Consider the following 13777-nt stretch of genomic DNA (forward strand, 5'->3'; position numbering starts at 1 on the left):
TGCCTTCCTGTGTCTCCTCAGTGTGCTCATGAGCACACGCATAGGCTCCATGTGCCAAGTTCATGAAATGGAATACTTCAATAAGATCACTGTCAACAGTAATCTTCCAAGAAATTTTTAATAGCCTTAGTCTCTCTCGACAATTAACTTGTTCTCTTTCTGACTGGAACCTGTGATATACTTAAGCCTTAGAGAATGTCTTGATGCTTGCAGTGCTTTGGGTCTTGCTCAGTTGCCTGGCACCACTGGATGGTGTCCATCCACCACACTGTTCTCAGCACTGCAGGTGGCACTGCCAAAGATACTGACGTGAAAGAGGCTGTGTTGGGACGCAAGGCCCTCTAAAAGGAATGAGGTGTGTTACATCAGTAGTTAGAGCACGTGTCAGACCCTGCAGGAAAGGGAACCATGTAAATATTGAAAAGAAAGAACATGCAGGGAGGAAAGGCTACTTGCACATTCCTGTGACTAAATCCTGTTCTTGCATTTACAGGAGCACAGTTAAGAGAAGTTGACTATAAAGGAGCATGATGAAAGAATCAGTAGTTAATTGCCATCCCTCAAATGTCAGTGTCATTCCTGGTAGTACTTTATTATATGTTAGCCCCTTCTATTACCTGGAGCTAGAGGGAGAGCTGAATTTAACCACCTTTAAGAGTACAGCTGACGGACTGCTACTTTGGAAAGAGAATGCATGCAGCTTAACTGTCTGTAACACTATGACCTGAAGAACTTTTAGCAGTTTCCAGGATGTTCTTTAGGATTTTTTGGTTTTTACTGCAAAAATACATAATACAGAGGTCTTGACTTGATGAGAAATTACATTTGGGAAGAGTCAGGGAGAGGTAATTTATTTTTCTAAGTACAGTGTTTGAAGGTAACCTGTTCTGCAACATTTTCAAAGTATGTTTTATGTGATATCTGTTACTGTATTTAGCATATATTTACAGGCTTGGGGCCAGTAGCTGCTTATCTGTTAAGTGTTGCATCTTACAGGTGGTGTTTAGCAATACTTTTGCTATAAAGTTCCTGACTGTCTAAAAGGAAATGCCTTGCTTAATTTGGAAAGACAGGTGGTGACCATATGTCTTACAACAACAAATAGCTTGAATATTGAGCAAACAGTTCCTCAAGTCAGAATAAAGTTTTGCAGTACTGTTTGAGTGCTGTCATCTCTGGTGTACCTCCATGAATTTTGCTGGTGTTAAACAGATTTTGATTTAGTGCAAGTTTAATTATTTATTTTAATTTGAGTTAATGCACCAGCTTTTATTGGATTAGTGAAGTCTTTCAAGGTCTGAATATCAGGCTTGCTGTGTTTACTGGAAATTATCCAAGCTAGTGCCATCTATAAAGGTGCTTTATATTAACTTGTTCTGTTGGTGGCTCATGTTCTTCTTTTGTTTTTCTTCTTGAGGTAAATCCACCTTACTTTGTGCCGTTGGTTGAAATTGTTCCTCATCCAGAAACAGATCCTTCTACGACAGAGAGAACATATGCCCTGATGAAGAAGATTGGTCAGTCTCCTGTCAAACTAAACAGAGAAATTGAGGGGTTTGTTCTGAATCGACTACAGTATGCAGTGATAAGTGAAGCTTGGAGACTTGTGGGTGTATGTATATATCTTCTTTTTCAGTACTTGGTCAGTTCTGTAGACGGGATAAATGACATTTTATATTTAAACACCCTGTAAGCCCAGTAAGAAGTGATGTCAGTTATAAAAAGCAAAGACTGACAAAAAGGAGGTGATATGCAATGGTAAAATTATTCTTTATCCTGCTTTCTTTTTTCAGAATACTGTTATTTTCAGCACAATCAAAAGAACTATTTTAAAAGCACAGGAATCAAAATACCAATTTTTCTTTTTGTAGGCTTCTCATAATTTTGTTTGGTTTTTTCTAGCGTTGTTGGCGTACTGTACAGTGGTCATGAAAATATTTTAAATGGTTTTCTCTTTGGCCTTTCAGGAACTGCACTCATAGGTTTAACTGTTACTTGATACTTGTAGGTAAAGACAGATTTCTCCTCCTCCTGCCCATTCAGACTTGTAGCTGAGAATCATTTGTTTGTGTGCCTTCAGCTTTTCCCACAGTTAGCTGCTCTGTGCTGAAGTCTCATCTTTCAGCAGGAGCTGAGTTATGAGTCTGTTGCTATTCTCCTGAGAAGAGTTTCAACTGAGCTTTAATAGGACTTACTTTCTTGTTGTGGAGTGTTTTGATTTTTCAAGCTGTTTAAAGCAACCATGCACACAAATGCTAGTAAAGATCTTAAAACTAAGGTAATATTCCTGTAAACAAAGCAACTCTTTTTCCAAAAAAGCATTTAAACATAATTGCTGAACTGATTTTGCTTTCCTGTAGCTGGCTTTCACTATCAACCCAATACAACAATATAAAGAAGGTGGTGAATAATAATAAGTAAAACAGTGTTGTGAGGAAGGAATCGATCTACTACTGGAGATGTTTATTTAACTTTAAAAATGGCTTCTGTTGTTAAACTTTGAATACAAAGTCTCAAGTTTATGATAAGAAAAACACCTTCAGAAAGCTGTAGTCATGTTGGAAATCATAGAATAGAAAAGACAGTAACATACAATCACAGAATAGTTTGGGTTGGGAGGGGCCTCTGGAGATCATCTGGTCCCACCCCCTACTGCAGTAGGGTGCACAGGATCATGTCTAGGTGGGTTTTGAATAACTTCAGAGGAAAACATTCATTCTCATTGGGCAGCCTGCTCCAGTGCTCTGTCACCCTCAAAGTAAAGATTTTTTTTTCTTCCTATTCAGATGTAACTTTCTGAGTTTTTAGTTTGTGCCTGTTGTCCCTTGTGGACCAGTCACCCATGGTCAGCACAGGTATTCAGGTAATGCCTCAAAAATCTAACAGGATTTTTTCAAATCTCTGAGAGCATAAACTCAATGGTGGAAGCCACTGCCATAGTAAACCTAGGATGCTAAAAATTTGAATGGATCCAGGGATCATTTAGACACATTCACATCGGACGGTGCAAAAGCCACCTCCAGCTTCAAAGGCTCGAAGACTGGACTGCTTGGAGCTGAGGACGTACAGTACATATCCCTGAAAGTATCATTCTCTGTTTGGTCTTGCTGTGGAAGGCATTTAAGAACACTTCATGGGCTGCTGTTGGAAAGGAAGTACTGAGTTGAGGCAAACCTTTAGTATGAACCTGTTATATGGATGCTTTTGTGGCAGTGGTGGTTATGTGAATAGTAATAAAATAGTGCTTTTTATAGAAGGGCTGACAGTTACAGAAAGTTGCTTTTGTTGTAAATCAAAGTTTCCAAGTTGTTCTGTTCTTGTATAATTTTACTGCATTTCAGCCAAACACACATTTAAACAGTAACAACTTTGGTGGCCGTATTTCCATTCCAGAAGCCTGAACAATAGCAGCTGTCAAAGGTGTATAGTTTCAGCTGTGTGACTTCAGGCTGCACAGTGCCTTTGATGGGAGGGGAATCACTGCAGATGGGTGAGAAGTGCAGGCCTGGGCCAGTTTGTGTGTTTCTACTGTTGTGCTGCCAACTTAGTGATTTTTATTGCAAGTCATGTTCTTTTGGTGTCTTCCACTTTCCAAATAGGGAAATATAATTCTTGCTTCTGATTGTGAAGTCGCTTTCCAGTTCTTACTGTTGAAAACATCAATCTCCCCAACTCTGTCTTTGAGAGACTCCTAAAAATCAAGTTTTACTCACATTGGTTACATCTTGAACAAATGTTTTCATTACTCTGAGAAGCACTGGGGGATTGTGTTGTTTTGTTGGGGTTTCTTGTTGGTTGGTTGATTGGTTGGGGTATTTTTGGGGGTTTTTTCAGTCAGTTGAGCTTATTTCATTAAAGAAACTAGTGGAAGTTTCTCCAGTAGAACTACTAATGTCCTGTTAAAGTCGTTGGTGGTAGGACAGACATGCAGTACAGCTGTATTTACAACATTTATCATGAAAATAAATAGGCTGATTAGCTTGCAGAATATGTTTTAGTTCCCAAATCTGTCTGGGAAACTGACAACCTGCCAGTCTTTCTCTTTTCTTTAGCAGTGCAGTGATGGGATGGATGAGACATGGGCGAGAAATCATGTTATGGGAGAAGGGCTTTGATACAGAGCATGACAGTAAAGATGCGGCTGTGTAGAAGGAAATGTGGTAAAGATATCTGCTTGCTGAATGTTGTGTGAGGCTCACTGACGTCTGCCATGTGGGTACAAGAGTAGGACACACTTTTAATATAGCCAGAAATCTGAGGTAAGGCTCTGCCAGCACAGAAATCTGGGCGCAGGCTCAAGACTCCACATGGTGCTCAAGTTGCTATGTGGCATGGATACCAGAGCACAGAGAGGAGCATAACTCAGGGCAAAGAGGTTAAAGCAGCAATGAGAAACCTGAGTGTTGGGATACACTTTGTCTTTGCTGAAGGTGCTGGAGTTCCCTGCTGCACACACAGGGAGGCTGGCATTTTACAGCTGGGCACAAAATGAGTGCTTTGAATGCAGGACTGGTCTGAAATGTGGGAGTGGGAAGTGTAGCAGTAAAATGGTAAAAAATTAATAGGCTTGAAAGTTGAGATCCGATTTGTTGGAAAGTAGGAGAAAGAAAACTTTTTTGGAGATGTTGAATGCTGAGAACTTTGTTCATGTGGATAATTAGCAATATAGATTACAGAATGCAGAAGTTTGACTTTACAAGAACTTAAAAGCAAAGACCATGGATTCTTTTATGGGTCTAAAAGATGTCATTCAAGCAAGTGCTTCTCTTTGAAGCAAGAGTGCTACAAAAAGATAGTTCATTTTGGGTCTGAGTTAGTCTTTTAGTGACAAGATGTCTTTTCAAAGATTGCTTTGACTTGCAATTCACAAGCATTTGGGCAGTGCAGGTGTTTGTGGCAGTAAATTTTTCTATCAGTTATCTCTGTCTCCTCATGCTCCACATTTATTCCATGCTAAAGCAGACAGTGAGAGCACTCCCATCTCTTTACGGTCATGTGTCTAAGAACTTTTAGTAGGACCTCAGCTTATCTGAGACTGGCATTTGTGTAGGTTTCTTATTTATGTATTCAGTTGTTAGGGCTCTGGTAGAAATGTTGCAAAGCTGATAAAAGATGAGAGTAAAAGAAGTTCTGTGAGATGTTGAGGTTGAAGATCCTTATTCCTCTCTTATCAACCCTAAATTTTTATATTACCAATTTGGAATATTAGAATAACCTTTAGCCAGTAACAGGAAAAATACCTCAACTGCTTTCTCTGTTATTCTCTGTTACCATTTATTTGTTTTCTCACATCTCCATTGACAGTGGTCGTTGGTGTGTCTGATTTAGTTCATTACTCTTGGAGCAGAAGCTTACTGCCTTTATTTGCCTGGGAAGCACACTGTGCACTGTAGACATTACTTTTGTACTTTTACCAGTAACAGTACATTTTAGAGTAGTTTAGGATTATGTTGCAAGGGGTATTAATTAAATATCTTGGCTTTATCTTGTTCTGAAGGTAAAATGTTGGTTAATGTAATCCAGAAAATAACAACCAAACACTTCAGGAGTCTCAAGCCTTACTCTGAGTAGCTATGATTGTCATTTAACTGTGGATCACTGAGTGAAATCTTACCTTTTTGAAATATTTTCCTAAGCATCACCTGAAATTTGCAAAGAGGTCATAAAATACAGCAGCAGAGATAGCAGGTGGAGCATAATAGTTTTTGACCTTGATATAATTTAGGAGTTTCAGCTGTTTCAGTTCTAGGAACATGTTAAAACTGTTACAGGATGAATTGTGTACATACTCAATTTATCTCTGCATAAGATTTTAATACTGTCTTAATGTGTTTTTCTTTCTTTAAAGTGGATTTTCTTTTATGTTGTAGTCATTGTAAAGCATGAAAGAATGGGAAGGTCTCCAATTTTTGTTAATCTTTTGGAAAATAAAGTCATGGTTTAGCTATGTGTCCATTTTAGTTTGTTTTTGTGGCAATCAGGTGCATTGGCTTCCATCATTAATTTATGTACCTCTCTTTTCTCAAGTGACTAGCTTAGCAGACTTTAAATGCGAGCAAGACTTGTAAAGTCCAAATTCCGTACTGTTAATTGTACTACAGTGTTATTCAGACACTTTTTCCAAAAGATTGAAGAAAAGCTATAGGATTAAACATTTAGTTACAGTGCCTCATAAAAGGGGAAATGTCATAAAAAGGAGGTTTAAAGGGACAGGAAGAGAAATAGTGTTGATACTAAGTGTTTCTTACAGGATGAGGTGAGTGAGGGTGCCATGGAAGAAGGAAGATGAAGGCCAGCAAAGCAAGGAGGTGTGAAGTGTGTAGGACAACAAGTTTCTTAAGCATCATGAAATGGAAAGATGTAGAGGGATATAGGAGAAAAGTTATCTGCTCAAAATGACAGGACTGGAAAAAGATCTCATCAGGGTGCGGATGGAAGGGACTTGATTGAAGTGATGGTGAAGAGGAGGGTGTAACAAGTACTGCTGAGACAGAATGCATGTATTAGTGGCAATCAGAGGAAAAAAAAAGGAATACTGAATTTGGGAAAGAGAGAGGATGAAATGGCAGATTTGGAAACAGAAAGTATGTAGTCCAGGAGGCAGTGAAGTCCAAAATAACTCTTTAACAGACTGGAGTGAGTAGGAGAACATGATGAATTGGTAGAATCAGAAAAAAGTAAGATTGTGATATTTTTTTGGGCATTACATTTGGTATGATTACAGACCAAGTCCATGACAGAAGTTGTGATGTAGGTGTGACTCAGAGATGAAAAGAAAGACTGCTTATTAAAACCAAGCAGGTTGGGTCAGAGCCTAATGCTGGAGACTGCAGAACCACCAGAGGTTTCTGGAAAGGTGAAAAGGATCCCTGCATAGGGAGAAGCACTAATAAAGTACCAAAGGTTCATTAGGATAATCCTGTGGTATCACAGGAGGTTAGAACCTCTAGGAAAATGAGATTATGGTATATAAATGTTGTCATAAGAAGTGTGGAGGATTCTGAGATAGTCTAGATTTTGAAATTTGACTGGGATCATTTGGATCACTGAGGATTTTGGTGGAATTTATTTTAAATCTTAATTGTGTAGCTGTAAGAGCTTCTAGTGAACTCCTGCCATACTTCCTCTTCCCTCTGACAAGTGCTAGAGGCAGAGGCTTACCAGAAGGGTAACCCAGGATGAAAAATCCCCTTGGGAAGATTAATTCACATCACACCTACACTTAGTGAAACCAGATAGGAACTCTTTCTTGTTTAGTTCTTAGCATAAACATAAATCTTTGTGGAAGACACCTTGCTGACCTTGCAGCCTGGTGAATCATTCCACCATCTGATGATCTCCTTACCATAAATGGGAGTAGGGTTATTGCCTATGGTAGGAAGGTCTAACTTGTTTATCATTTATGTGTTCTAATTTATGAAGAGAAGTAAAAAACTTTTCTTTAGAAGGGTCTTTTGACAAGAAGAAGCTGAGCTCATTTGTGTAGAACACTGTATCCCTCAACTGAAGGGATTTGTCATGGTTTCCTTCTGGTAGCAACAATTTTTGCCTTTTAGCAGCTGCAAACATCAAATTGCAGCTATAGTCAAAAGGCCAAGAGCAAAGCAGTCATGATTCTGAGGGCACCGGGTCTTCAAATATATGAGGACTATGGACTATGGTATCCAAAGAAAGTAAGTTATTAATTTGGAAATTAATTTGCAATGATTCTGGAGTGCTTCAAGAGCCTGTTATCTCTTTTAACATTATGTTTACAGTTTTTAACTGCCACTGTGGTTCAAATGCTTGTCTGGAATTTGTGGTTAGTCTTTTGTCCACAAATCCATGTCAGCCAGGGGGACAGGGGGGAACCACTCATCAAGCACAGCTTTAGCAGCACAACTCATTGTTTGGATGAAGCACTCGCTACAGAAGAACACTTTTGTTGACTTTGCTGATGTTGTTCAGAGAAGTTGCGTTGCCATGTCAGGGGAAAAAGCTTTCACAGAATGTATGGTGCCTGTGTTAGTTATCCTGATGTTGGTCTGTAATCTGAATTCTCTCTGAGGTTTTTATTTACTCCTGTCTTTATGCAGACCTTTCTGTCTGCCTCTAGATGAGTTACCTTACCATGTCTATGCTTTATCTTTAATTTGAAGAAAATAATGCTTTCTTATCCCTGCTATTTTATGGCTAATTGTTAGGAGAACTGTGTGTTCCATATATGGTACATAGATCTTAATAATTATGTGTTTTCTTTTCAAAGTAGAGTTCTGCAATGGATTCAGACTGGCTTGGTTGATAGGAACAAGGCCTACTAACTGGTTGAGTCTTGAGGTTGTCTTACACCACTCTCAGTTTAAGCCTGAGATGATGAAACTTGATGTCTGTGGCCAGCTGTAGAAGTTATGTTGATTTGTGGCTTTTAAGTTTCTTTTAAAGTAGCAGTAGATTATGTAAATCATGGACACAGGAAGACAACTGTGCGTGAGATTCAGCTCATTTAAGATGGGATCTTGAAAATGTAGACAGTGATATCTAAGCTTCTTACTCATCTTTCAGTTGGTGAGGAGAATTAGGCCCTTTTAGGACACAACTCTAGATGCCTGCTTTAGGATGCTGATTTCCCTTTTCCCCTGGTGATTATAGAGAGAGTCTAGATGTCTAGCTTAGATGTCAATGTCTACTGCAGATCAGAAGAGCTGTCCTGTGTGCCTGTAACTCTAGCCCATGACTGCATGATACAAAGGGGCATTCAGACAGGGCCTTGCAAGAGAGAAACTTAACAGAAAATGATGTGGTTTTATCCAAGCACATGAGTAAATGAGTATTCTAAAGCTTAAAGGGGCTTGTTAAGGAAGAGGCACTGAGTATGCTGAGCACCTCAGAGTAGGGTAAAAAGATAAATTACAAGCAGCTCAGCATCTCTTCCACCTTCCTACCCAGAAGGAAATGTTTTCATGTCTCTGGGACTAAAGAGGACAAGTTCTCAAAACCTGATCAGAGTGGTTAGAACAAGTCTTCATTGAGTCATATCTTTCTAAGAGGTGGAAAACAACATCATGTAAGAAAAAGTATTCTTCCCAAGTAAATCTGTTCAGGTAAAGAACTATAAATCACTTTTTACAAGTCTTTCTGTGCTTGCCCCAACCTGATGGAGGCATTGGCTTTCTTGTAAGTGCTGCATGTGGGTGGAATCGCAATGCTCAACTTCTAACACAAGAAGTGCTTCATTTTGCTTGTTCCATATCCTGCCAGCTCTTGAGATGTGAGGCTGCCCGTGAACTCGAGAACCCTGGGGAGGTTGAGGCTGAGTAGGTTGAATGTTGGCTGAGTTTTGTGGAAAGGTGTAGCCACTGCATTGCCTTTGTGTTTGGACCCAGACTTTGTTGCAGGTGGCCTCAGGAGCAGTACCCACTGGTGCACCACCATTCTGCTAATTGGGACTGTGCCCAAAAATCCAGAACTAAGAGAATATGAAGGGAGGTGTAACATTTAGCCATTTTGGTGTAGCACTTGGATTTGATATAAACTCTTTAGGCCATGTGCTATTAAGAGTGTCATGCTTGCTTTCTTCTCCAATTCTCAGTTTCTGGGACTAGGAAGTACAGTCCTAGAGATATGAATGAATGCTTATGCTGAACTGTATGAAGGCTTGCATAGTAGGTGGACATTTCTGGCAAGCAGTTGTGTTTTTCTCTTTGAAATCCTACCTGCTATTTCTAGATTTAGTTTTTATTACTTCCCTAATTTTTAATTATATACAAAAAAATGGGAAATTTTGTGTTAAAAGCAAACATTCACCAGTCTTCCTTCCTGTTGTACTTTTGCTGCTTAGGAAGGAGTAATATCTCCTACTGATCTAGACCTTGTGATGTCTGATGGATTGGGAATGCGATACGCATTTATTGGACCTCTGGAAACCATGCATCTTAATGCAGAAGGTAAGTAGTGCAAAATGTTATGAATATGAAGGGAGGGCTCGCTTTGCACAACACACTGGAAATGTTACGTAACAAACCAGGTTAGGATTGCTGCAACTATGACTTGTCTCTTTTTTAAATGTAATGGTAAGGAAAACTTATTTAAAGTGTGAGGTCAGTGGAAGGAAATGGATATTGATTATCTTGTTTCAAATGATCAGATGAAAGATAACAACCTATTAAAACACTAGCTGTGTAATAAATTTTTTCCAAGATTCATCCCATCATACTTTGATAACATTGCTGTAGCCATAGTTCTGAACCATCTGAGTGTCAGGTAAAAAAACTATTGAAAAAGTTTAGCTGATAATCCAGTGTCCACAGAAAATCACTTTCCATAGATGAATACCCCCCTGCTGCTGAATTTGTAGCAAAGCTGAATTTGTAAATATCCCTGGAGCTGCTGTGTTTTAAGCTTACATCCTGAATGAAATAAAAGTACTTTTGTCAGCAAAATCCTGTGCATACAAAGCTGACTTGACAAAACAGTCAAGTAACAGTTTGACATCTGTCTTGCATAATTAATACTTTTTGATGTTTTTATTTACCTGGGATTCACATATACTATTTAAAAAAGTGAATTGCATAAAATGAAATAAAAATTATGGATCAGCATCACAAAGGTTTGAGCAAAGACTTCAACAAAACACAAAAACTTCAAAAAGTTAAGATCACCTAAATACTAGCTCATTATACTATGGGCTGTGTTTTTATTTTGCTTTTGTATGGTCCCTGACACGGTAGGCTCTGCTCTGCTGCTGGATCTTCTAGGCAGTGCTGCAGAACACTCATGCACTGAACCATTTCCACAACAGCACCTTGTTGGCTGGCTCAGTAACTTCGGTTATGAGCAGTATTGCTTCACTCCTGCACTTGCAGATACATTGTCTCTGAGTCTAGGGCTGCTCCTGTTTATGTGCTCACAGAGTGACTCAGGCTCTTGCTCTCATCAGTCGGTTTAAATCAAAATTGCTGATGTCAGGACATGTGATGGCTTATGTTCATAGTTCTGTGCCTGTGCCAACTTCTCTTTGGTTGCGCAGTATTGCTTCACATAATATGGAATAATATGGACCTCCTCTTCATTGCCAAGGATTTGCTTGACTAACCTGATCTCCTTCTAAAGCAAGATGATCTACTTAGTGGATGAGGAAAAAGATATTGTTTACCTGGATTTTAGTAAAGCCTTTGACACCATTTTCCAAAGCATTCTCCTGGAGAAACTGGCTGCTTAAAAGACTGTCTGGATGGCTGGGCCTAGAGAGTGGTGTGGAATGGAATTACATTCAGCTGGAGGCTGGTCACAAAATGCTGTTCCCAGGGTTCAGTGCTGGGCTCAGTCCTGTTTAATATCTTCATTGATGATCTGGATGAAGAGATCAAGTGTGCCCTTAGTATGCCCTTAGTAAATTTGCAAATGACACCACGTTGGGTGGGAGTGTTGATCTGCTGGATGGCACAAAGGCCCTGCAGAGTGATCTGGACATGCTGGATGTCAAGACCAATTGTATGAGGTTCAGCAAGGCCAAGTGCCAGGTTCTGCACTGCGGTCACAACAACCCCGGGTAGTGCTGCAGGCTGGGGGCAGTGGCTGGAAAGCTGCCTGGTGGAAAAGGACCTGGGAGTGCTGGTCAACAGCAGCTGAACATGATGCAGAGTGTGCCCAGGTGGCCCAGAAGGCCGATGGCATCCTGGCCTGGATCAGCCAGGCTGTGGCCAGCAGGAGCAGGGCAGTGACCGTCCCCCTGTACCCAGCACTGCTGAGGCCACAGCTCCAATCCTGTGCTCAGTTCTGGGCCCCTCAGTGCAAGAGAGACATTGAGGGGCTGGAGCGTGTCCAGAGAAGGGCAACGGAGCTGGGGAAGGGTCTGGAGCACAAGTGCTGTGAGGAGCAGCTGAGGGAGCTGGGGGTGTTCAGCCTGGAGAAAAGGAGGCTCAGGGGGAACCTCGTCACTCTCTGCAGCTGCCTGACAGGAGGGTGCAGCCAAGTGGAGATCAGTCTGTTCTCCCAGGTAACAAGTGACAGGACAAGAGGAAATGGCTTAAAGTTGCACCAGGGAAGGTTTAGATTGGATATTAGGGAAAAATTCTTCATGGTAGGGGTTGTTAAGCATTGGAACAGGCTGCCCAGGGAAGTGGTTGTGTTGCCATCCCTGGAGGTATTGAAGACACATGTAGATATGGCAGTCGGGGACATGGTTTGCTGGTGAACTTGGCCGTGCTGGGTTAACAGTTGGACTTGATCTTAGAAGTCTTTTCCAACGTAAATGACTTTATGATTCCATGAAAGAATGCCTCTCTTATGCTTTGTACTAATACTGTCTTTTTTTATTAGTGGAAGGATGTGGAGGTAGATACAAGAAACTGGCTCTATCCTCTTCATTAGCTTGTCAGCTTCACCAGCTTCACAGCAGCTGCCATTTTTTACAGTATAAGATATTATACTGTAAAAAGTTGCCCACAGTCTTAAACTATTTGTTAATCAGTGAGGAAAGATGAAGGAAGCATGTGAGAGAAAATAGTGTCATTTGTAGAGGGAGAGTCCCTCTTTTTTTGTTTTGTTTTGTTATGGTGATGTGACGTTGTTTGGATTTGAATAAATTTATTCCAATTATTTTTTCTGAGATCGGTGTTTCTTCTTTCCCTGTGGGATGCATACATCAAGATCCTCCCCTGAACTTCCTATGGGCTACTGTCACTTTTTGCCTCTGTTAGTTCTTACATCCTTTCCTCCCTATTCATAAATGATCCTATCAAACCTATTATCTAGGCCACTTCAGGTTACCATTTAATCAATGCATGAATATTAGGAATGCTGACTATATGGCTGTGAGCCAACAGCCTTGAACATGGAATAAAATGACAGCGTCGAGTCATTAAAAGGAGCAGAGACAGCAACAACAGTTTGAGGACTGAATTGCAACAGACAGGAAGGAAACTGCTTTGGGGAGGAAAAAAGCCTACCCAAACTGCATAATAATATAAAGTTGATTGTTGGTTTCATCAAATAAAATTAATGTTGATATCTGTTTCAGATTTTGAGTTTGTCCTCTTATGATTTCACATGCCAGCATCACAACAAATGCTGTTAAGTCTTTTACAAGGAAGATCAGTAGACTTCACTACAGTCAGTTTGCATGTTCACTGTTGTGGGATTATGTTAGCAGACACTACATCCCACCTGTATGTGTACTGGGCAATATAGTGAAGATGGTCCAGCCTCAGTGAGATTGTATCTCCTAATCTCTTGTTTCTTGAGAAATCTGGTTTCTTCTTTTTTTTTTAAGCCCTTGCAAGCAATCATCTGTAAAAGCAGAGGCTAGACTATAATATCCTGTGTTTTACAGGTTTGCAGCAAAAGTTCTTCATATATATTTCACAATTGGCTTAGATCAGATATTTTATTAGTCGGTTATTTAGTGAGCTATAATTGGAACTTGATCTAAACTGCCAATATTAGCAGAAGAGCTGGATGGGGGGAGGTTGAAGGATCTTTGTTGCTGTTTTCTCTCCTGCTTTTATATAAACACCATTCCAGGATTATATTCTACCTGTCACTCACTGAGGTATTCATAGAGGTGTCTGTAGGAGTTATGTGGAAATTGGGGCTGATGTATGGTCCCCATAAAGAAAGTACAAATATGCAGTAAGCTAGAAATGAGTCTTCATGATCAAAATTGTGTTTCTCTTACAAGAAGTGGGAATACTTGCTCATCCTAGAAGCACCTGCCAGGTGAATTGGTTCTGGGTGATAGGGGCAGAATGATTGTGCTGTGTGAAAAGTACAAAATATGAAAAGGAAAGAGTGGATAATC

At 40.1% G+C, this 13777-nt stretch overlaps 1 protein-coding gene across 1 annotated transcript in view; it reads left to right on the plus strand.

Annotated features, from left to right (window-relative positions):
* Positions 1–13777, plus strand: part of CRYL1 (crystallin lambda 1) — a 50382-nt gene that overhangs the window by 24243 nt on the left and 12362 nt on the right. The window contains exons 5-6 of the mRNA XM_030944165.1: positions 1418–1612; positions 9818–9923. Coding sequence (XP_030800025.1) covers positions 1418–1612; positions 9818–9923 — 301 coding nt within the window. The remainder of the gene's footprint in view (positions 1–1417; positions 1613–9817; positions 9924–13777) is intronic.

The sequence above is a fragment of the Camarhynchus parvulus genome, chromosome 1, assembly GCF_901933205.1.
Source record: "Camarhynchus parvulus chromosome 1, STF_HiC, whole genome shotgun sequence".
In the NCBI taxonomy this organism is placed as follows: domain Eukaryota; kingdom Metazoa; phylum Chordata; class Aves; order Passeriformes; family Thraupidae; genus Camarhynchus; species Camarhynchus parvulus.